The sequence below is a fragment of the Lycium barbarum genome, chromosome 2, assembly GCF_019175385.1.
Source record: "Lycium barbarum isolate Lr01 chromosome 2, ASM1917538v2, whole genome shotgun sequence".
Classification (NCBI taxonomy): Eukaryota; Viridiplantae; Streptophyta; class Magnoliopsida; order Solanales; family Solanaceae; genus Lycium; species Lycium barbarum.
In genome coordinates, this window is record NC_083338.1 from 107,011,860 (window position 1) to 107,037,922 (window position 26,063).

The 26,063-nt window shown below is 37.4% G+C and overlaps 1 protein-coding gene across 1 annotated transcript; it reads right to left on the reverse strand.

Moving 5' to 3' along the window:
• Positions 1 to 8,291: 8,291 nt before the first annotated feature.
• Positions 8,292 to 10,561, reverse strand: LOC132628727 (uncharacterized). The gene is made up of 3 exons (XM_060344488.1): positions 10,241 to 10,561; positions 9,953 to 10,094; positions 8,292 to 8,500 (listed from the first exon to the last, which is right to left on the reverse strand). The coding sequence occupies exons 1-3, from the start codon at positions 10,559 to 10,561 to the stop codon at positions 8,292 to 8,294; spliced, it is 672 nt and encodes a 223-aa protein (XP_060200471.1).
• Between the last annotated feature and the right edge of the window lie 15,502 nt (positions 10,562 to 26,063).

The window sequence follows — 26,063 nt, forward strand, 5'->3', positions numbered from 1 at the left end:
TTAGGGCTGTACAAGGGAAACGACAAACCGCACCAAACTGATAATCCGAGTCAAATCGAGAAAAAAACTCGACTAGTGATTTGGTTTGACTTGATTTGGTATTGAAAAAAACCCAACCATAATTGGTTTGGTTTGGTTTGGTTTGGTTTTAACTAAAAAAAGTCAAAACTGAATCAAACCAATCCGACAATACATATATACAATTTTTAAAAATATTTATTTGTAATGCAATTAATAAATACTATATTTAAACTTTTTCATAGTTTTCGTCTTTTAACATATTATTTCAAGATTGGACTTAGAATTTTGGACGACCCAATAAATTTTATAGCCCATAGATATTAGCAACTCTAATAAAGTTCAAACCAAAATCAAATTAATACTAATGCTGACAAAAGAAATTCAGTTTTATCACTAGAATGATATTAATGTTGGATATATAATTTTTTTTAGTTTTGCAGTGGTTTAGACAATGAAATACATAACTTAATTTTATTTTGTCATGTAATTTATAATATACTACTTAGTACTTCTTTTAACATGACTTAGTATTTTTCGATTATAATCATTTTCATTAGGGCTTAGTAATTAGCAATATTTATTTTATGCGATTTTATTATCTTCTTTTGTTGAATATTTTATTACAATGTCATCACTCATCGTATTGTGTTATTTTTTTTAGAAATACATTTATTATATATGTGTATCTTACATGACTAAAGAAATATTTAAAGTAAAAGTTATATATTTTATATAAAGATTTTTCTGGAAAAAAACTGAAAAAATCCGAAAAGACAGAAAACTGAGGTTGAAAAACCTGAATAATGTTGGTTTAGTTTATAAATTTTAAAACCCAATACAATTTATTTGATTTGGTATTTAAAAAATCCGAACCAATCCGATCCATCTATGCCCCTAACAGGAATGGCCATTTTTAACTACTATAATAGTAGCAAATAGCCAAAGCTCTCCCCTATTTATTTTGTTTTGTCTTTGTTTATTGTGTATATCTGTTAAAATAGCATGGCTTTGTACAATCTGTGATTTAGCCTCTTTGTACTTCATGTAATGTTAGAAATTTAGTGAGTTCCTTAGTGCACAAATTCAATTTTTTCACTTTCTTATCTAGGTCATAGACGATAAGACTGGTAAATTCTCCTGATCTTTTTTCTAATTGTTGCTTTCAAACGCGCACGCAAGTATATGCAGTCGTACAAGTAATATAGAACTTTTAAGTTCAGATATCGATCCCACAGAGACTTAGATTTTACTTTTAAACTAATTCAAATCCGAATAAAACTATTCAAGAAAGTGAAAATCAAAGTGTTTGTTGCGATCAGGGGCGGATCCATCCTTTAGGGTGGGGGTTGCATGGCAACCCCTAGATTGATAAATTTTTTATATACCTATGTTGCAATTTGCTTAAACTAGGTTAAATATTTGATCCTGCCACCCCCAGTCACAAATTAGACAAAGGTGTCATGACTGGTAGACACAAGTTTGAATCTATTTTGAACATTTCCGACTCCTGTTTTTCTTTATGCTTTTTAGTTCCTTTGTATTAGTAATTTCCTTTTCAGTTCTCCCAATTTTCTATTTATCTTTTTATTTTGTCTTTCCTCTATTCTATTATTTTATCTGTGATCTCTAGCGAGAAACACACAAATAGAAACTTCAAAATCCCTTAAATTAAGCATTTTTTTAATCTCAAGTCTGCGAATATTTAAATTGAAAAACTGAGGCCTCAATAGGAATTTTGGATTGAGATCAAAATTCAATTTATTTTTATTTCTTATAATTTCTTTTGTTTATTACTCCCTCCGTCCATGTTTACTTGTCTATATTTGACTTGAGAAACTCTTAATAAGCAATAAATAAAACGAGAAATGAATTGGAGTACTTAATAATAAGGGTAAAATAGGTATAAAACGGTAAATTATGTCTTGGTTTTTCAAACTATACAAATTACAAGTAAAAGTGGACATATATTTTTAGTATAGTGGACAAATAAAAATGGACGGAGGGAGTGTATTAAAAAAAATTGTGCTATTCTATAATTGTTAAATTCAATTTAAATCACTTTACTTCTTAAATTGTGATGGAAATTTCACAAGCATTACTTAGAAAAAACATGAAATTTATGATTTATTTTTTAGAACTTATAGTTTATCTAATTCTACATTTACTTATGGGGTGTAATTACCTATTGAAAAGTTTTTCTATTATTTTTCTTATTTTGATTGGTGTAATTCCCTTATTGAAGATGTTATTTTACTTGTGCAAGTTCATTTTTTAATATACATAAAAGATGCAAGTCCCTTGGTGAAAATGTTGATTTTACCTTGTTGTTAATGGGTGTGATTCCTTGTTTAAGATATTAATTATGTTCGTTTCTTGATTTTTGAGATGTAATTTTCATATTTGCAAATAAAAAAAGCACTATTAAGTTGACCCGAATAAACTAAAAAGAGATGGACTCGACCCAACATGTTCCTAACAAGATGTACATTGAAGAAAATTATGGCACCCGACACCTTCAAATTCTAGATCCGCCTCTGGTTGTGACTAAACTAAAACTGAAAAGTAAACAATTTATGACGGGTGTTTTTGTGACTGAGAAGATTTCGATAAAGATTGTAAGGTTTATCAGATGATGGAGAGTCCAGGGTCATGGGTTTCGACAATCCAGTTGATCTTCTGACAATTCTACCTATCTTATTTCTTGAGTTACTAGTTGACTGGTTAATTATAACTTTATGAGTATCTTCCGAATTGCTCACAAGCTTATAGATGCTACTATAACACCTATATCCCTATGGTCGTCAGAGGTAATAAGAACGCATTTAATTCTCCGTATTCAACTAAGCAAGGCTAAAGGTATATTCCTATCTCATTAGCGGAACGATTATATCGAACAAGCCTTATTTAATCTTATTACGCATGCAAATTTTCTATTCCTAGTTCAATTCACACACCACAGATAGTGTTCAACTATTGGCCAGATAATCAAACAATAAAGATCAAGAATAAATAAGCAACCCAAAATATAAAAATTTAATCGATAGAAATTGTCGTCAAACCAACTATCATGTCTTTCCCCACAACCCCAGAATTAAGAGGTTTAACTACTCATGAGTCTCAATGAACAACAAGAATTCATGAAGAAACTAGGGTTGAAAAGATGAAAACAAATAAAACTTAGAGAGAAAGTAAAGATGACGGCTTACAAGTCTTAGAATAATCCCAACACATCATTAATAGCGAATAAAACATCTATTTATAGTGTAGGGTTAAAATCAAAATAAAAGGGTCCTAATCCTAGTTTAACTCGGCTGAAAATGGACCTTCCCGTGTTGGCCGCGCGCGCATCACGGGTCCAACACGGGGTCTTCAATGGTTTTGGTCCCAATTTGTGTTGAGCCCGTGAAACGAAATTGTCCACAGTCTGCGGCCCCTCTTTTCCATCATGGCCCCGCAACGCGGGGCTAACACATGAGTAGCACCCCTGCGACGCGGGGCTGGCACATTTACTGTCTTCATCAGTTCCAAACTTCAGGCCTCTCATCTCGTCACCTTGTTCAAGCTTCATTTGTCCCAAAATCAATCAATATTGCCCGGTTTTCCATCGTTTGTCCTTGTTATACCTGACTACGCAAAATACACCAACATAAGCACAAATACAACGATTTTCTATTATATATAAGCGTGGAGGAGGGACAAACACAGCTCCTCCAGCTTGTACCATGAGCTTCACAAATTGTACACGCAATGATTTCTTGTACTATAAGCTATGACACTTTATCCAACTGTTTTTATATCCCACGTAGACATATGTCATAGTACTTAATATTTATTCTCTTCTCATGTATAGACGTATGCACTTCAATTTTAATTCTCCGACACATTTATTTCCTCCGTGCACTTTTACTTGTTCACTTTTGACTTTTCGTGTTCTTACTGAATATTTATTCTCTTCTCATGTATAGACATATGCAGTTCAATTTTAATTCTCCTACACAAATTTATTTCCTCTGTGTACTTTTATTTGTTCACTTTTGGCTTTTCATATTCTTTAAGAATTAATAAATCTCACGTGGATATATGTCATAGTACTGAATATTTATTCTCTTCTCATGTATACACGTGTGCCCTTCAATTTTAATTCTCCGGCACATATTTATTTCGTCCGTGCACTTTTATTTGTCTACTTTTGACTTTTTCACGTTTTTGCTGAATGTTTATTTTCTTCCCATGTTTACATGTATGCACTTCAATTTTAATTATCTGACAGATATTTATTTTCTCCGTGCACTTTTACTTGTTCATAAATGAAATACTCAACATTACTAAAAATATATGTCCAAAAGTTATTTTAATTCTCCTACACATAACTTGTTCACTTTTGACTTTTCACGTTCTTTGAGAATTAATAAATAAAGTATATATTTTACCATAATATCCATATTTATTGGTGTATAGTCTCAATAGCTTGGAAAATGATTTGAAAATGAATAATTAATGTGAAGGGTAAAAAAGAAGAAGAATTGTTTTTTCTTGATGTTAACGTCGAGAAGTAAAAGTGAAGGGAGGGAGTGACTTTTATCCCGTTTTCCTTCTTGGTCAATACTTTACGTATTTACTCTCCTTTACAGTCTCTGATTATTGTTTCTTTACATTTATAAAATGTATTACGGTATATTTTCATTTTAGAATTAAAATTTGGTGATTTATGATATAACATATATCTTTCTAATTTTGATTTCTTTGTAACAATTTGTTTTATCTATAATTGTTAATATAAAAAATTATAATATATTTTTTAATTAATTTAATAAAAATATTTTATTAGTTTTGCTTTTAAAAAATCCAATATATACAACAATGGTTCTTATGTGTGGATCTGAATAGTTACTTAATTGAAATGGACATCAACCTGTCGGTATAAATATAAAATATTAAAGAATTTAAAATAAAAAATTTAGAATCAAAATATTATTTTTTCCCTCATATTCTTACTAATTTTCTTTTACATCGATGAACAACTTTCATTGTCATGATAATGAGAAAAAAGTCCGACTCTTTCCATCTCAAAGACTTATTTCCATCAACTCCATTTTTTAATTATAACTAAAGTGATGGTACATAAAATACATTTTGTATATGTTGCTATATATGATAACAATTAGAATGTTTTTAAAAGTTATTTTCAAAATACAACCTTAAAGACTGGCTAATTAAAGTGAATAGACATGTTCGGCCCGTGCATCGCACAGGCATGTATTGCTTGTTCAACATATAATTAGCGATTAAAGTCTTAAGAACGAGAGGTAAAGTGACACTTAAACATAGATATTTGTGCCAAATATCACCACCCCCACTTAGACTTTGCTCGCCCTCAAGCAAACCTTGATCAACACCAAACTACACTTCACGCCTAACATTCAAACAGGTCTGCAACGGGCTTCGGCTAATACGATAAATTCACAAAAAATCTTTCAAAACACACAATGAGCCAATATTTCTGAAAGTCATGCCAAAGATCAAAAACTCTCATATTTTAGTACATGCAACCACTATCTCAAAACACTTCACTTTTAGGACACTTGACTAAATCGACACCACTTTAAACATGTTTTTCAAGAGATCAACACTTCACCACTCTATTGCCAACTATGTGCCCTCATCGATAGAGAGTTGTCCATATCTCACATGAATCACATATATATTTATATTAATGGACATAGAATCTACAAATTCGCTCACTCTCACAAAGAATATCACATACTCAATAAGACAGACCATAGGCTTTCCCGTACTGTAACCGCTCTACTAATGTAAGTATGATGAACCTAGAATCAAGTAGGACTTAGAGGGTTGTAATATAGGCTAAGGGGCGGGTAGAAAATATTTGGGTAATAGTGGCTAACCTCCCTAAGCACTTTAATACATATAAACTTATTATTTCACACAATTCCTTCATTAGCCAAAAACCAACCACCAACCAACATTCAACATCTCCCAATTCACCCTTTTTTCTTCTTTTTCGTTTTAAGCACAATTCTTTATTATCACACAAGTTAGAAGGGAATTATTTTTTTTTGTTTAAATGTTGTATCTTTTTTTTTCTTTTCTTTAAGCAATCCCCAACTAACAAGTGAGTTTGTTCTTTCTATTTGGTGCTCCCATAGACTCCTAGATTTCAATCAACAACCACTCCCCCTTTTTATTCACATCCTAACTCCCATTACATGTTTCAATCATTAAAGTGCTTATGGATTATTTTGGATCAAAAAGTCAAACTAAGTAGAACGAAGAGTTACGGGCTAATCGACTGTTATCAAAGAAAAAGCTAAAGGAGGGGCTAACTAGGGTCATATTTACACATTGGTCGGATGAACAATTTAGGCTTTTTAATGACTAATCAAAGAAACGCCTCTATCACTTCCTAGGTTCACTCAAACTTCATTTCGCTTCACGAACACATGGGGCAAGTTCTAAATGTCAATACCAAGCATGGATACCTTACATACACATGGCACACAATCAACGCAAGAGGGATCCGGTTGTCCCTCGAATCAAACAACAATACATCAACAATGTCAAGTGGGTCGTGCGTGAGTCAAACAAATCTAATTTTCAGGTGCTTCGATAAAAGTGATGCAATTGCAAGGCATGCTTTCAATTTTAAATAAAGAATCACTCATATGCCAATATGTAGCCTAACCCACGCACCTATAATTTGAATGTTACCAACCTAAGGACTAATTTTCCCTCAAGCAGGTTGTCATCCACCCGTCATCAGGAAAAGCCTTTTCTACGACTAAAAAGGAAAATCTAATTACGCCCGGTTCAAAGGCTCCCCCTCGAGAAATAACCGAGGCCATAAGAAAACCAAAGGGGGTGGATGATGGATGCCAACTAATGAGGGACTTAAGAAGTTATCAAAGAAAACCAAAGAAAATAAAAATCTTTTTGAGATTTTCCAACTTTTTCTAAAAGTTTTGTTTTTCGACACTAAGACTCAAACTAAATTAAGAAAAAAAAAATCCTAAAATCCTAAGGCATCTACTAGTCATCATCCGCAACCTCAAAATGTTGTTATAAAACCAAGTACGTATTTCCCACCCCACATTTAAAATCATGCAATACCCGCAGTGCATGTAGATGGAAAAATTAAAAGCAAGTAAGGCACGAAATACTCCCTGGGTGCCACTGGGGCCTTTTTCATCCTCACCAAAATCATTAGCCTCGCCATCCTCAGGCTCGACTGCCATCTCAGCATCTTCTTCATTCTCTTCCTCTGCCATATGCGACTCCACGTCCTCACCAGCGGCGATGTCGGCCTCCATCAAATCCAACGAGTTTACATCCTCATCGGCCGATAGCCTGGACTCCTCACCCATAAGATCCCGAGAGTATGGAGCGTGAGGGACCTCAGCAAATGCACTAAAGAAGTCCACATCAAAATTTTCTCCCGCGTAAATTGTCATCTTGTATATTTGGGCCAACAAAGTAGACTGGCCCGCTCTCTCTTCGGACGGGGTCAGCTGCTGTTTCTTGCTGAGCTCAGGTGCGTTGACATTCAAAATGTCAAGCACCTCATCTAGTACTACTAAGACCCTGTCATGTGGCCTCTGCAAGTTCTCATTAAGGCGAATTATGTATGACGTGAGGGTGTTTTTGAAACTCAGTCTCGGAGGTACACTCTCACGACCGTTTTTCATCTCTTGCATCATCAAGTGCCCTATGTTGACGGGCAGTCCCATCATCAAGAAGAAAATAATGCACACTCTTTTTTTTTTCAATTCAGAATAATGCTCCAATGGCAAGATGCGGTAGTTGAAGAGACGCAGCCAAACCCTGGTTTCTTGGAAGAAATTGCTCATCCTTAAGAACTTATGTTGCCTATACTTGCCCGCATAATGGGCCCCAAAAGCTTTTGAATCAGGGCCGCACAAAGTCTCGAGGATGTTCTTGTAATCAGGCCATTTGATGAACTCTTCCAATGGCTCGGTGGGATAATCAGGGACCCCAAGATATGCACACAATGTGGTTGTTGACATCGGCACCCCTTCTCCCCTCAAGTAAACACTCTTCGACCATGTAACATCTCAAGGAAACCGGATGTTAGCGTAAAATTCAAGTACTAGATCAATGTTGCACGGCCCTGGTGATTCAAAGACTTTCACCCACCTCATCTCCACAAGCTTGTTGTAAACATTCCTGAACCTACGCTCCAGAGTGGATGGGTTTATAGCCCACTCATGCATGTACCCGAATGCGGGTTTGAATTATGAATACCAATCCTCTGCTATCGGTAGTATATCCGGCAAAGGTCTCCTAGGTGGAGGTCGAGGAATAGGTGCACCCGGCTGCTTACCCCCCGAAGTGGACTTTACTGATTTCTTTGCTGTCGAGGGTTTAGCTCTAGACCTCTTTGTGCCCTGAGAGGCGGAGGTGGTAGTCAACTTTCCTTTACCTTTGGTGTTAGCCATTTTGCCTGTAAAACAACACAATACCAAACAATGAATCCAATTTCAAAACCAACGGAGTCGTGAAACGACCCCATACTTGATTCTTTTTCATGTTTTCAAGTTTAGATTGTGTGGCCCTATTCACGGTTATTATCGTTAAAGTTCCATTGGGGTTGAACCAACCCCACACTTACTTCAAACTATATACGAAAAAAAGAAACAAAGAAGTTATCTAATCCTATACTAAAGACAAAAAAAAAATCACAAATATCACAAGTTCATGTTTAGGACTTAGGGTTGGTGGTTCATGATTTTCTAACAGAATATCAAAATTATTAGTCACAATTGATGTCCAAGGGTTCGTCTTCCTATTGCTACTCAAGACTTCACAATTTTTATACAAAAAACTCATTCAAGCATTTTTACGAACACCTTGTAGGCATAGGATCTTCCTTCGAATTTTGAGTAACAATGGAGGGTTTAAAACCCTCCCTTCTACAATGGGAGTCACTTCCTAGCCCTAGATAACAACAATCAATCAATCAATACCAAACCCCGCCCCAAATTCGCCCAAACCCAACAACCCTAGTTTTGCAACTTTCAATCTTCAAGAGCAAGTGAATATAGAAACGATTTTGCTTACTTCTTGATGTTAGGAGATGAAATCAAAAGTTTTTAAAGTTGTGTGTGGGATGTTTATGGATTCTGGGGAGGGGGAAGTGAGTTGCTTCGAAGAGGAGAGGGAATTTGAGAGTTGAAACGGAGAGGGAAAAGAAATAAAGGGGCTGAACTGCTTTATACTTAGTTTAAAAAAAAAACTAGGCCCCTTACCCGCGTTGACCCCGCGTCGCGGGTCCAACGCGGGACTTTAACCTCTCTAATTCTCACCTATTTCATGCTAGACCCACGTCGCTGGTCTAACACATGAAATACCTCTCTTTGAATTTGTCCAATTTCCACAGAACATTTCAAACCTAGGATGATTTTTTTTCTCTTTTTTGCCTATTTTTGTGTCCTCACTCCCTCACAAGTCCTGCAACATGAACACACGTGACCTATATGTACAAAAATGTTGGGTTGCCTCCCAACCGGCACCTCAGTTAAGGTCGTGGTACGACGCTTTTTATATTTTTCTCATTTTTTAATGTTTTTGTTCTTTTTCTTTATGCTACTTTTACAAACACGGGTTTCCTCCCGAGAAGCGCTTGATTTAACGTCGTGGACGACGCAGGCTCTCTCAAGCCTCTTCTAGTTCCATCGAGGTCTTCTCTGGATTGATGACCTCTCCAAATAGTGCTTGATCCTCTGCCTATTTATCAAGAATGTCCACTCTGTATTGAGCGGTTTTAGCTCAACCGCCCCATGTGCGGTTACCCGAATTACTTCAAACGGTCCAAACCACTTGCTCTTTAACTTCCCTTAAAAAATATTTAGCCTATAGTTATACAACAAGACTAACTGTCCATGCTTAAACTCACGAGGTTGGATTCGCTTGTCGTGAGTTCTCTTTGTCCTCTCCTTGTACATCTTCGCGTTCTCATAAGCATGATAGTGAACTTCGTCCAACTTGTGCAGCTGCAACAATCTCTTTTCTCCAGCCTCTTTATCGCCCAATACGCTCTATGCTCGAGCTCAACCGGTAGATGACATGCCTTACCAAAGACGAGCTTATAAGGGGATGTGCCAATAGGAGTTTTGTAGGCTGTTCAGTATGCCCACAGAGCATCATCTAGCTTCAGCTACCAGTCTTTCCTACTCACACTTACAATTTTCTCCAAAATCCTCTTAATTTCTCGATTCGGTACCTCCACTTGACCACTCGTCTGAGGATGATAAGCAGTCGCTATCTTGTGTTTTACCCCATACTTGAGCAACAATTTATCAAAAAGCCGACTGCAAAAGTGAGTACCTTGATCGTTGATGATGGTTCGAGGGGTTTCAAACCTTGTAAAAATGTTCTTCTTCAGAAATCTTGCCACCACACTAGCATCATTGGCAGGAAGTGCGATGGCTTCCACCCACTTCGAGACATAGTCTACAGCAATCAATATGTACTTATATCCCTTGGATGGTATGAAGGGGACCATGAAGTCGATACCCTACACATTAAATAGGTCAATCTCTAAGATGCCCTTCAAAGGCATTTCATGACGCTTGGAGACATTTCCGGTTCTCTGGCAGCTATTGCAAGCTCTCACAAATTCATGAGCATCTTTGAACAAAGTAGGCCAATAGAACCCGGATTGAAGTACCTTCGCAGCTGTTCTGTCACCAGCGTGATGTCCACCATAGGGTGACGCGTGACACTTCTCAAGAATCGAGGGGACCTCTTCCTCTGGGCTACATCTTCTAATCCGCTGATCTGTGCCAACCCTGTATAAATAGGGCTCATCCCATACATAGAAACAGCTATCATGCAAAATCCGCTTCTTCTTCTCGTGATTAGCAAGAGGGGGATAAATATCACTCACTATAAAGTTCACCATGTCTGCATACCATGGTACCTTAGCTGACTAAAGAGAAAAAAGTTGTTCATCAGTAAAAGTCTCCTTAATCATCACTGCTTCATCTAAATGTTCCCGATCTTCCAATCTCGATAAGTGTTCTGCTACTTGATTTTTTGTGCCCTTCCGGTCTAGAATCTCAATATCAAACTCTTGCAGCAGCAATACCCAATGAATAAGCCTCAGCTTCGCATCCTTCTTTGCAAATAAGTAGCGAACTGCAATGTGATCAGTATAAACAATTACCTTCGTGCCCACAAGATATGATCAGAATTTGTCAAAGGCGTAAACAACCGCCAATAACTCTATCTCTGTGACTGTATAGTTCATCTGGGCTGCATCAAGTGTCTTGCTGACATAATAAATGGGATGAAAAATCTTATCCCTTTTATGACCAAGGACAGCTCTTACAGCAAAATCACTTGCATCACACATCAAAATAAACGGCAGAGACCAATCGGGTGCAATGATAATAGGAGCAGACACTAACATCTTTTTCAACTCATCAAAATCCATCAGACAGGCTTCATTAAACACAAACTTTACATCTTTCTCTAACAACTTGCACATCGGATTAGCAACTTTAAAGAAATCTTTGATGAACCATCGATAAAAACCTGCATGCCAAGAAACCTGCGCACTCCTCAAACTGAAATGAGTGGTGGAAATTTCCCAATCGCTTCAATTTTTTCCTTGTCAACTTCTATTCCCTTGCTCAATATCTTGTGCCCATGAACAATGCCCTCTTGAACCATGAAATGACATTTTTCCCGGTTAAGTACCAAGTTTGTTTCTTCACAACGAGCTAATACGGCGTCAAGATGGTTCAAGCAATCACCAAAAGAGTCCCCAAAAATAGAGAAGTCATTCATAAATACCTCCACATAGTTTTCCACCATATCGGTGAAAATCGCCATCATGCATCGCTGGAAAGTACATGGTGTGACGGTTCGCATTTTCGCGGGAGGGATTAGCGCTCGGAAAAAACTACTTCGAAATTGTTAGTGTTCTATCGGACTTTGTTTTAAAAGAGTAGCCGCCTAATTTTTAGGAAATTAGGAAAATCAATTTTGAAGGGTTTATTCATACGCCGTGAAAAATCCTTCTTAATCTAAAGTTCTAGATAAGGGTTCTGGTGATCCCCCTAGGGAAGGTATTAGGCACCCTAGTATTAAGGATCTGTACTATACGGTTGACCTTATAATTCCAATGTGTGAGTATTTGCATGAACTGTTTATTTAGTATTTATTTCCCGCAAAAAGCCTGTCGTGTTGTATATCATTTTTTTTAAAAAGAATTGAATATATTCCCTTTATATATAGGGTATTTAGGTTCGTATTTATAATATCCGGGTATAATTCGTTCCTTTTATATATAAGGATAATAGTTTTTCTATAGAAAAGGATAGAAATTTTATTTATTTATTACAGTCTGGGTGAATAGGTTTTATTCATGCTTTACGCACACGTGGACCAGGTTAATCCGTTAATACATTTTCTAGAAAATCCTTACCTAAATTTACTGGCATGAAAATTGGACCTTTTTTTATTTTTACAAGAAAGAGGTTCTTTATATTTTTTTGCCCGTTTTATCTTTGACAAGTGAACTGAATTTATGGTCAAAATACTTATATATATTCCCTTTAAGAAAAAATGTGCTCGTTATATTTCATTTTGAATAAAGCCCGAGATTCACTTTAAAAGTAGAATTTTGGTTTTGAAGTCCATTTCGTTTTTTAGGCCTAAAAACACCTTGTTTTATTTATTTAAATCGTGGGCCTTGGCCCAGAAACCTTAATCATGGATTTATTATTTCTTAGTGAAAAATCAAGTGGGTTTGACCCAAAGAAACAGTTTTGTTGCGTTTTTAAAAGACAAACTGTGTGGGATTTTGCCCAAATATACCTTATTTTAGCAATCAAAACATGGGCCTCAGTCATGTTTTCTTAGCTACAGATTTATAAAAATTGTCAAATGGAATTCTTAGCCCCCATAAAATGGCTTATGTCATTCTGTTTTTTCTTTTAAAAAAGACCACACATAAATGGGCTTTGAGCCAAAAATCATTTACATGAACATTTGGTTTCTTGAAGAAAAAGACTTAGGGGGGCTCTGGCCCAAACTATCATATACTTTTTACCAATTCAAAACCCCCCAAAAAAAAACATGTTTCAACAGTTTGAAAAGCAATTTTTCGTTTAATTTACTCATCCTCTTAATTTTGCACAATACGTTATACCATTTTGCTTTTCTAAAACTTCTTTAGTTTGTTATTTAGTAAGACCAAAAGCAGTTGCTTTCCGTTTTAAATCTTCAAAATCAGTACTCGTTTTTTTCCCAGATTTTCAAAAGAATTTTTAGGAGCTAGAGTCAATCTAAACGGCATATGCATCGTTTTGCCTAAGATGCCTAATTCGCAACATAAATGATTCCAATAATGTTTGTGGGTTTTTTTACAAATACGAATACTATACAAGAAGCACTTAAAGCAAATAGAGAAAGCATAAATGTAATAAGGAAAGTAAACTGGGGTGTACCAAACCCCAATCATTTTCACCCCTGGTTGAGCCTTCATGTCAATTTTACCCATGATTGGGCCTTCAATATATTAGCTTCCTTTTCTTCTTTTTTAGACTCAATGAACTTGAAAGAATTTGCCTATTGGGCTTTTGACCCAATAGGATAGCTGGACCTTGGCCCAAATGGCCATGCAGTAGAGAGGAGAAAGAAATAAAAGACCCCGGTTAGTTTATATTTTTACTGTTCTTATCATATATACACTATACACACATATATAAACAGTGTCCAGTTCCTTTACAAGTCCTATTCTATACATAAATATACACATGTACAGGCAATATATCTGATTTATTCACAAAATCATATAATGTGCATATGTGTTTCCATGTCCTTAAACATTGAACCCCAAACTTAGGTGGTGGGAAGGCCAAGTCACCACCCCTCTTATTCCTGATGTCACACAAGTTCCAAGAGGTTTCATGAACCTCCGGCATCGCTGGCCACTAAGGGAAGGCTCAAACTAGACCTCCTTTCACCTAAACTGCCTCTCAATCAACAATAACCATGGAAGACACAAATCCACATATACACACACATGGCTTGGAATAAATAGGATAGGTCGAATATACATGGATATAGAGTCAAATAAAAACAGATACGAACAACGAGAGGAGAGGTGGACAGGCTCCGAAGGAAAATTAATCTTATGAACTAAGACAAGGACACTAAGTATGATCTAAACATGGAAAAGGAAAGCAATCTGCATGGGTGTAACATAGACAAGATTGAACCAAATTAAGTAATCACAACATAGACAATGACATGGGAATAGCACAGTTCTTACAGTACTGAATCAATTTGATGTGGCAAAGTATAAAAGGCATACAAGGATAAGGTAAATCAGCTTCTAGGTGATCCTCACAGAGAATACAAGAAATAAACAGAAGGAACCAAACTGTAATCCTAACAGACATGATATGTACCAATCCAAATAGATGAAACTAGAATTCTTTTTATTGAAACAGCCATCTACTAGTGTGTAGCACACAAGGTAAGCATACTTAATCCCCTTAACTGTTCACGATACCCGCAGGAACCAAGTGTAGGTAGGTCTAACTAGGACAAGGGAGTGCCCTAAGAGCCATGACTTCATTAACCTAGAAAGACACAGGTGTGGTGCTGTATTACTCTCAACAGAATCCAGTTTAAGACACAATCAAAAAAAATGAAAACCAAGCCAACATCAATTGTAGAAACAATGCCAAGAGACTTTCAAGTCCTAATGGTCCTATGTAGAATATACAACCTTAGGTACAACAACTAAACTTTCACACCCAAATTTAACAAATAGAAGGGCCAAAAAACCCCATGGATGCACATAAGATTCACATTTTAAGTTCAGAGTTTGAAATCCTTTTAGACCTTTTTCTTGCTCCTATTCTATTGCAGAAAAATCCAAGTTGATTTTTAAAAAGGTGCACATGATTTAGACATGTTCATAAACAGTGGCCTACTCTTAATTTTCATTCTTCCAAAATTGGGCAACTATATCATATCCTTAGTTGATTTCTAGTGCTGCACAAAAGGGAATCTGTTATACCTTATCATATTATCTTCATAAAAACTTTTCTTGCTTTACTTTAAAAACAAACAGTATTCTCTTTTTGAAAGCCTTTTCCTCTTTCCAAGTTTACTGCAATCCTTCAAATTATCCTCCATTACCTAACCTAGTCAAACCACCTCCCTTGAGACATATCAGAACAGACACAACAAGACCATGTTTATTATTCTGAGTGAACAATTAATAAATGCACAAGAAACTCATTTTTTAGGATCCATTTAACTTAACAAAATGGAAAGGAAACACCAAATGTGCAAGGGTAGCAGGTTACACCCCATAGGCTTATGAAGAATGCCATGACAATCTCTTATTTGGGAAGATGATACTATAGGTCAAGTATCACTTGACCCTTTCTCAACCTTCTCCTAAGATGTCTTTAAAAGACTTCCCCATTTAGCCAAGTGGTTTTCAACCCCCTACATCTACACTTATAATCCTCTTTATTACCCTTGAGTATATACCAAGAGAAGACATGACAGTTTACATATTAGAGCTAAACATTGCTTAAGGTCTCAACCACAGTTTTCCCTCTTTTTCTATCCTTTTTATCCTCTTCTTTTACTCATACTAGAATTATAAGATCCTTCCTATTTGTTTTCATCTTTTAAGCCTAAAAAATCAAGGATCATGAGTTATTATCACCATATTTTATCCATGCACAAAGAAAAGAAAAATAGACCTCAGCTTTCAAATAAAAGCCTTAATCTCTAAACTATTCAAAACTGGGCAAACCATGACCAAACTACTTCATTTCACCCTTTCCTTGATGTTTCAAACTTGTTATGTTTGAACACTTAGGATCATCTATCACGCTAGGGCCTATACATGAATGAATTGCAACACAGATGCAAGAGTATGGCATATCAATCCACTTCCATAACAAGTTTGCTTCACTAGTTAGATGAAACAACTAATGAGGATAGGACTAACAATAGGAGATCAAAGATAGCAGAACAGACTTCCCTCCTAGACCACTACTTCCTTCCATTTTTATACCGTTCAATTCCAACATGATCACTAACCAAGTTACAGACTGACAACCATCTTGTTAGTTAGTTACTAGTTAGATTAACTCTATTTAGTCTTCAAATAGGGACTTAGTCCTACATTTCCTAAAGTGGATCTACATTTCCTAAAGTTGATCCTTTCTTTTAATTTTTTTCTTTTTACCAAACTCTGAACCTTTAGGAGTAGACCATTTTCAGATGTAAGACTTGTGACATGGACCATACAAGAAAAGCTATGAGCATCACATGTTTAAGAAACAAGTTCAGGCAAGAAACTAAAGTCTTGATTAAACCAAGGAAAGAACATATTTCACACTCAAGCACCTTAATCACATTAGTTCTAGGATTAGCTACAAATCATAGACAATTAGCCTACACTCTGGCCTACATTAGATTATAACATAATCACAGGTATTGCCATTAACAGTCTATCAACCCACAAACTCAAACTGAACTCGATTCCATTTTTTATCTGACTATTAATTGGTAAAAGTAATAAACTATTAGCTGATCCTATCTTTACTCAATTTCATGTGAGTAAGATCATTTAAGAATGAGGGAAAGGAAAATGGAATAATATACTATTGTAGCTTTAAAGGATCAGCAAACGGATTCAACTTATAATTAAGTATTCATTTATTTTTTGGAAGAAGAGAACACATCAGAAATTGCATCCCAACCAATTTGTTAAGTTAAAACATTCATAATTAAGATGACTTTGATAAAAGACTTTGCTTCACCAAGGAGGGTAGTTCATGACTGATTATCAAAAGTATGTGATTTCTAACTATAAACACAAGCACACATTACAAGTAATCTATCCATATTCATCTAAATCAACACATAAACTGCCTCATCTCCTTTAAATAACACCTAGGAGTTGAGTAGGGAAGATGAGTTGAACTACCACATTAGTTCTATTTAGGCTTACAGTTCACAAACTAACATGACTTCAAGAGGGAAGGAAATGAAAAAGGGATTTTTTTTTAAAAAGTACTTCAACCACATCCCTTCACAGTAAACTTGGAACATTAGAATCACATGAACAAACAAGCCAATAGGAAGTTCAAACATCCTACTTCCTAATGAGTTTCAACACAACATTCACGTTAGTTCTACTGTGTTTACCTCAAGCAAATCCATAAGTTAAGCACACAATCAAATAGGGCAACTCTTAGCAGTGAGAACCAACATTAACAAGTATCAAACCACGGGCCAACTTAACTAATATAAATACTCTTAGACTAGGCAAAACTCTAAACAACAAAATAAAATGAATTAAAATTTACCTTTTGTGTGCGCATCCAAGAAAAGAATGAATTTGGGAGCTTTGTGCTTCCAACCTCAGCAACTCAGCCACACGAAAATTAAATGAAGTAAGAAAATATTTTAGAACTGAGAAAACCCAACATATTTTAGAACTGAGAAAACCCCAACTGTTTTCAGTCAAGGTATTAAAATTCTTTACTAAGAATTTTTTGAAAAAACGAAATTTTCCAACTTCTTTAACTTTCAAATTTTTCCTCTATTTCTCTATCTACTATTTTTCCCTTGTTTCTCCGACCTCTGTTTTTTGAGAGAGCGGGGTTCTATTTATAGAACCCCAAAAGTTCGACTAAGACTAACAATGAACGATGTGGGATAAACCTTTTTTCCAAAACCAAATACTCAGTAAAACAAAACAACATCCCAGATCTAAGAGTGTAGCAAACAGGCAACCAGATCTGACCCTTGTTGGGTCGATCTATACCAACAACCACGAACCAATAGAAACATGCGAAAAATAATAAACAACACAACTTAAAAGCAAAAGAAAATCATGATTTTGACAAAGAAATCTTAAAAGATGAGTAAAATAAAGGTTCATTACCATATTCGGGTAAAATCAACATGAAATCGGGTGAACCCTTTACAGCTTTCACCACAATAACCATGAGGTAGCTGTATTTGTCAGCCATGCTCTGCAAACTTGCCATTTTTGACGGAGAGAGGCGATCAAAAGTCGAGATGGCGCTAAGGTTACACAAGAATGGAAGAGAGAGAAGCGGGTAGGGGGGGGGGGGGGGGGGGGAGGTTAATTGCAAAGAAAAGAAAATGAATTAAAGGGTGGGGGTATACCCCTCTTATTAGTTTAAACGAATTGGGCGGGTCTCAGCCTGGTCTTGGGCTGGACTCAGTCCAAAATCTGAATATATATATATATATATATGTGTGTGTGTGTGTGTGTGTGTGTGTGTGTGTGTGTGTGTGCGCGCGCGCTATATATGTATATCTAGTACATAAAAAACAAGTAATTAAACAAATATTAAAATTGATAAAATTTTAATTATAGGAAAAATTAGAAAATAATTATTTTTATCAAAAATAGTTTAAAAATCGGCCAAATTTTTTATGGGCCTAAAATGGCCTTAATTAATTCTAACCTGGCATGATCATTTCAATTATGGCCTTTTTTGTCCTAATTAACAAATTTCGAAATTAAATTGAACTGGTTATTTCAAATAAAACTATTTAGAGGCTAATTTTACAAAAATGTCCCAATTTCTTTAAATCATGAATTGATTATTTTAATTGTGGCCATGGAAAAATATTTATATAAAAAGGATCAATTTGCAATAATTATTACTTAATTAATTAATTAGCCTAATTAAATCATTTATGGACATTTTATGCATTTTTTTGACAAATCATGCAATTATATAAAAATTAGAGATTTAGAGGATTAAATAGTTTATCGCTCATGTTATTTAAATTACTCAAACTTTCAAAGATCAAAAGAGATAAAGTATTTGCAAAATTCTGATTTCTTGACATTTTTAAACAATTAAATAAATGAAAACCCTCTCTCTCTCTCTCTCTCTCTCTCTCTCTCTCTAATTAAATTTAACAAACGTCTCATAAAATCTCATAAAAGTACTTATTAATTTCCGAATAAATTTATGATGACATGAAAACCCCTTTTATCAATTTAAAGGAGCGAAATATTGAGTTGGACAATTTATAAAAAATCATTTAAATCTTTCAAGATGCCCAACTCATTTTAATTATTATCCGGGGACTCTGACTGACTGAAATAAATTACGGGAGGTCAAAAATTTGGTGTCAACAACTGCCCCTTCAGTGTTCGGGGATGGCAGGACCATCCCCGAGCAACGAAATTTGACTACCCTAATTTTTGACTGACCTGACTCATTTTTACCCTTTGTCTCTATGCAATTTTCACACATGTGGCCGGACTCTAGTTTCTTGTTTTCCTACATATCTCAGGTCATATGAGAATTCAGGCCACTTGTAGTTTGACCCACTAAAGACCTTCAAGTGATTTGGAAGAAACAATCGGAGATCCCAATATTGTGATTGGGTTTCTCCGAAAGACTGTTAGAATGTGACCGACTCTCGGGTCTTGAGTTTGCCTACATATCCTTGGTCTCTGGGAATCAAGTCACATATAGTTCGACTTTCTGGAAAAGAGTATATCCCTTATGCCGGAATACCTTCTGATTTCTCGGTGTGTATCTGATCGGTCGCGGTTTTTAGTGAAATAAAAATAAAACAAGACAAAGTTGTGGCTGAGTCTGAGATTGGGTGACTTCCAAATCCTGGTTGGAGAGCTTGACTCTCATGGGCACCCTATCTTGACTGGCTGTGTAAGAAAAAGTTCCATGTTTGTTCCACATTTGCTTCGCAATTTATCTGGATCTTGTTCAGCAAGCCGGCTCCTTTTGGGTGGCTATGTGCCTCTCTCCTGGATTTTGACAATGTGCAGATATTCTTGTGGAAATTTAGATGAATGACCCTCTCGAATTGTTTGAATGAATGGCCCTCTTGGCTTGTTTGTATGAATGACCCTCTTAGCAAAATAAATGAATGGCCCTCTTGGCTTGTTTGTATGAATGACCCTCTTAGCAAAATAAATGAATGGCCTTCTTGTCTTGTTTGTATGAATGGCCCTCTCGGCAAAATAAATAAATGGCCCTCTTGGCTTGTTTGTATGAATGACCCTCTTGGCTGTTTGTATGAATGGCCCTCTTGGCAAATTAAATGAATGGATCTTTTGGTTGTTTGTATGAATGGCTCTCTTGGATTATTTGTATGAATAACCCTCTTGGATGTTTGTATGAATGGCCCTCTTGACTAAATAAATGAATGACCCTCTTGGTTGTTTGTATGAATGGCCCTCTTGGCTGGTTGTGTGAATGGCCCTCTTGGCTATTTGAATGAATGGCCCTCTTGGCAAAATAAATGAATGACCCTCTTGGCTTGTTAAATGAATGGCTCTCTTGGCATGCAGATGACAATTATGGCCCTTGTGGTTGGATAATCTTTCTTTCGTTCATTGTATTGGCTATTGACCCTTATGGTCGAATGTGCCCTTTATGCTTGTCATGACCCTTTTGGCCGTATACATCTTTACGCTCATCAATGTGACCCTCTTGGCCTGATATATGTTGGATGTTCACTTTTTATGTGGCCCTCTCAGTCGGATTTGTCTTTACGCTCATTCGCTCTGTGACCCTTGCGGCCAGATGTGTCTTCACTACCCATTTTCTGCCACGACCCTTTTGGTCTCTCTCCACCGTTTGTGCTTTGCCTTTCGCCTTTGATGTGAGTAGAACATTTGGTGGTGTATCTGCAGTCCTGTAAAAAACCTGCATCCATAGAAAAATTGTGAGTTTCCTAAGAAGCCAATCGGCGTTGTTGTCTTTCCGTGTAGTGTCTCCTCTTGATGCTCCTTCAGACCCTCTTGGGCTCAGTATTTTGAGAGATGTTTCCGGGACGTAATTATGCCATATATTTTTTTAAAAATTCAGAGTAAAAAATTTATAAAACGCATGTTATTTTTTTCTTAAAGTAAATGTTTGCTTCATTTTTTATGTGTCATGACGTGTGTTTTCTTCGGACGAGGTCTTCCAGTTCCTTTCGGAGGCATGATTGTTGACTTTTATACTGGTAGAATTTTTGAGTTCTCTCTCCAAAATTCTGCCCCGATTTCAGGACATTGTTCCGAGTGACCCTTGTGTCGTCTTGCTATGCAGGAATTTTTTAGGCCCCCTCAAAACAATTTCCCCAGTGTATTGCTTTATTCCATCTCTTTCTTTGTTGACCATTCTAATAGGAATTTTTGAGGTTCCCTTAAAAATTATGCCCCACTGTAGGGTTGATGCTGTCTGATTTTGGTACTGACCCTGACAGGCTTGCTATCGTTGACTTTTCCTGCCTTATTGTCTCTGTGGCTTCCTAAGGTTTTTTTGGTTTTTCTTTTGTGACAACCAAGCTCGAGAGCTCCTACATATCCTGTCGCAGCAGGAATTCAGGTGGAACGTAGTTCGGAATAAAGTAATTGAGTTCTGGTTTTACTAATAAAGCGACAGAGTCCAATATGGACTGCCTACGTATCCCACTGTGGGGAATTCAGGTCATTCCATAGTTCATTACATATATGATTTGTTTTTCTCCTATTCTAGTACGATTACGAGCAAAAGGTATGACTACAAGAAAATAACATTGCGATTACAAGCAAATGGAAACCTAAATGTAGTATCTCTTGAGCGCGTCTGCATTGATGGCCTTGGGCCACTCTTGTCCATCCATCTCGGCTAGGACTATGGCTCTTCCTGAGAGTACTTTCCTGACCATGTATGGTCCTTGCAAGTTCGGCGCGAATTTCCCTTTATATTCCTCTTGGTGAGGGAAGACTCGCTTGAGTACGAGTTGTCTGATCTGGAAAAGTTGAGTTCTGACCCGCTTTTTGAAGGCTCGAGACATTTTTTTGTCTGTATAGCTGTCCATGGCACACCGCCACCATTCTCTTTTCCTCTATCATGGAAGTTGTTCATAACGATTTCTAACCCATTCTGCATCTTTCAGCTCTGCCTCTTGGATGATCCTAAGTGAAGAGATCTCCACTTTTGTTGGTATGACCGCTTCTATACCATAGACAAGGTGGTATAGGGTTTCCCCAGTGGAAGTTCGGGTTGTTGTTCTGTATCCCAACAGAGCGTAAGACAGCTGCTCTTGCTAATTCTTGTAGTTGTCGACCATTTTTCTCAAAATTATTTTGATGTTCTTGTTGTCAGCCTCGATGGCTCCATTCATCTGTGGTCGATAGGCAATAGAGTTCCTGTGAGTAATTTTGAATTGCTTAGAGATATCTTTCATCAAATGTTTTGTACCGTAGACAAGGAGGTATGGGGTTGCCCCAGTGGAAGTTCGGGTTGTTGTTTTGTATCCCAACAGAGCGTAAGGCAGCTGCTCGTGCCAATTCTTGTATTTGTCGACCATTTTTCTCAAGATTCTTTTGATGTTCTTGTTGGCAGCCTCTACGACTCCATTCATCTGTGACCGATAGGCAGTAGAGCTCCTGTGAGTTAATTTTGAATTGCTCAGAGCTATCTTTCATCAAATGGTTGTTCAGATTGGCACCATTGTATGTGATGATGGATTCCGGCACAACAAAATGACATATTAGATTGTTTTTTACGAAGTCGGCCACGACTTTCTTGGTCACTGATTTGTGGGAAGTTGCTTCCACCCATTTAGTGAAGTAATCTATGGCGACTAAGATGAAGCGATGTCCGTTGGAGGCCAGAGGCTCAATGGGTCCTATAACGTGCATTGCCCATGGCACGAAAGGCTAGGGCGAGCTCATTGCATGTAATTCCGTGGGGGGAACCTTGATCAGATCCCCGTGTATCTGACACTGGTGGCAGTTTTGTACGAATTTATAGGAGTCATGTTCCATAGTCATCCAATAATATCCCGTCCTCAAGATTTTCTTAGAAAAGATGAATCCATTCATGTAGGGTTCGCATGCCCCTGCGTGCACTTCTTTTAGCAATTTTGTGGCCTCTTCGGCATCCACACACCTGAGCAACCCGAGGTCAGGGGTCCTTTGGTACAACACTTCCTTGTTCAAGAAGAAACCATTGGCCAATCTCCTGATGGTCTTCTTTTGATTTGCTGAACTCTCTGGGGAATACTTCCCCTTTCCTAGTTAAGCCTTAATGTCGGCATACCATGGTTGGCTATCTGGCTCGACCTCTACATGGGTGCAGTGAGCCTGTTCTTCTCTCAGTGTGATATCTAATTGATCAATGTGGGTACTCTCAGGGTGCTGGATCATAGATGCTATTGTGGCCAACGCGTCTGCGAACTTATTCTGGGCCTTTGGAGTATGCCTGAAGTCAATACTCTTGAACCTCCCGCACAATCTCTGTACCAGATTCACGTATGGGAGTATCTTATCATTTTTGGTTGCCCAATTTCCTTTTACTTGATTTATGAGCAAATCAGAGTCCCCGATTACCAACAACTCATGCATGTTCATGTCTAGAGCCATCCTGAGGCATAGGATACATGCTTCGTATTCTTCCATGTTGTTGGTACATCTGAAGTTGAGTTTTGCGGCTATCGGATAGTGCTGCCCTGCTTCCGACATCAACACTACTCCAATGCCTTATCCTTTGTAGTTAACCGCTCCATCAAAGAACAGTCTCCAGCCCGAATATGGTCCAGCTTATCATCTACAAGACTTTCTGCCAACAAGTCCGCTAGGGCTTGCCCTTTGTGCTACGTACACGATGTCAAATTCGCTTAGTAGCATTTTCTATTTAGCCTATTTTCCTACGGGCATTGGTTGCCGAAAAATGTATCTCAGCGGATCCATTCTGGATATGAGGTGAGTGGTAAATACGGATAGGTAGTGTCTTAGTTTCTGGGCAATCCAAGTCAGAGTATAGCAGGTCTTTTCTACGAGCATATACCGCGCTTCGTAGAAGGTGAACTTCTTACTCAAATAGTAGATGGCATGTTCCTTTTTGCCCTTTTCATCATGATGGGTGAGCACACACGCGAAAGCTTTTTCTGATACCGACAGGTATAGTAACAGAGGACTCCCTGGCCTGGGCGGCATCAAGATGAGAGGATTGGAAAGGTATCTCTTGATTCTGTCAAATGCCTCTTGACATTCTTCTGTCTAATTTCTGGGAGCGTCTTTCTTGAGAAACTTAAAGATTGGTTCTATAATCACAGTAGACTGTGCTATTAATCGTCCAATCTAGTTCAATCTTCCCAGGAAGCTCATGACTTCTTACTTAGTTTTGGGAGGTGGTAGCTCTTAAATTGCTTTAATCTTGGTAGGGTCTAGTTCAATACCCTTACGGCTGACTATGAATCCTAGCAATTTACCTGCAAGCACTCCAAACGCGCACTTTGCAGGGTTCAGCTTTAGATTAAATTTGCGTCTGTTGAAGAACTTTCGCAAATGCACAATGTGCTATGAGCTTTCCCTTGATTTTATGATGACATCGTCTACATAGACTTCAATATCTCGATGTATCATGTCATGGAACAAAGTGGTCATAGCTCTCATGTATGTGGCACCGGCATTTTTGAGGCCGAACGGCATCACCCGTTAATGGGAGACTCCTTAGGGAGTGATGAAGGCTATTTTCCCAGTGTCTTATTCACTCATGATGATTTGATGGTAACCGACGAAACAATCCACGAATGACTGCAGCTCATGCTTGGCGCAGTTGTCTATTAGAATGTGGATATTTGGGAGTGGAAAGTTGTCTTTTAGACTGGCCCGATTAAGATCTCGGTAGTCTACATTGATTCGAATCTTGCCATCCTTTTTTGGTGCCGGCACTATGTTGGCCACTCCAGTGGGGTAGGACGTCACCTCTACTATTCCAGACTCGATTTGTTTTTTCACTTCGTCCTTTATCCTGATGCTCATGTCAGGCTTAAATGTCCGGGTCTTTTGCTTAATCGGATCAAAGCCGTTCTTAACAGGCAATATGTAGGCTACAATTTCAGTGCTCAATCCTAGCATGTCCGCGTATGACCAGGCGAACACCTCCACATATTCCTTTAATAGAGTTACGAGCTCTTGTTTTTGTGGAGCTTCTAGGTGAGCGCTGATCCGTATCTCCTTAACATCCTCTTCGTCACCGAGGTTGATCACCTCAGTTTCATCCATATTTGGCTTTTTCTTTTCTTCTGGTTCTTCCAATTCTTCTACCAGTCCCTCTGGCATCATTGTTGATTCATCGTACTCCTCGTATTCCTGTTGTCTGTTTTTCTCGTTCGTTTCACGACATGTCATGACATTTTTGGTTGTTTTATTATGGTTACTACTGAAAAGGCAAGATAAAGTAAAGTTAGGTTCGTTTTTGTTCATTACGCATAGTTAATTTAGAAAAAACCTTCATTATCATTACCTAATAAAGATAGCAGTTTTATGTAATCGAGGCTTTTCAATGATTCAAGAACAATTGACTACAATTGTGGTCCTGGTTCGAAACAACGTCGGACCATTTCCATTTTTAAGCATCACGAGGTAATTTAGAAAAGGCGATCATTCGGGCCTCAGTCGTCGTCACCGCTTTTAGCAAAAGGTTTTAAGGAAAATCCATCTCTCTACCGAGGAGCCAAGAGGGGGTTGATGTCCAATTTTCAGGCGCTCTCCCGGGCTCAGACTGCGTATGTTGGGTGTCTCTTGACTTTCTTCAACAACCACGTAGCATCCCTCTTCTTGGAACAACGACTCAAGACTCCCATCAGTTTCTTCTTCATACAGCATCGGCATCTTTCTAGGGAATGGCTGATACAGACTCGGAATTGAACGAAGTAAATTCCTTGTTCTGGGATCTCTCTTGATTGCCTTTGTGAGATAGTCTTCGCTAGGATTATACCCTAGACGGAAGTGGTAATTTTCCTTTGGAATTGGAACAGTCTCTGTTATCCTTTCGAGGTCCCTTCCTAGAGTCTTTCCTGTTTCAAAACCGCTCCTCAGCATGGTAGAGGCGATCATTCTGTAGACTGCTGGCATGGGTTTATCAACCTCTTCCTCCGCATGTGTGGCCCCAACGTATTCCACTAGATGAAAGTTTGATAAGTGAGGGCTCCCTTCGATCACAGGAACGATTTTCTAA

Excerpts from the sequence above, each read along its gene's own strand:
- LOC132628727 (XM_060344488.1), bottom strand. The coding sequence starts at position 10,561 with ATGGTCCCCTTCATACCATCCAAGGGATATAAGTACATATTGATTGCT. Across the intron at positions 10,095-10,240 it reads AGAGGATTTTGGAGAAAATT|AGCGTATTGGGCGATAAAGA; the intron begins GTAAGTGTGAGT and ends GCTCGAGCATAG. Across the intron at positions 8,501-9,952 it reads CGACAAGCGAATCCAACCTC|GCAAAATGGCTAACACCAAA; the intron begins GTGAGTTTAAGC and ends GTTGTTTTACAG.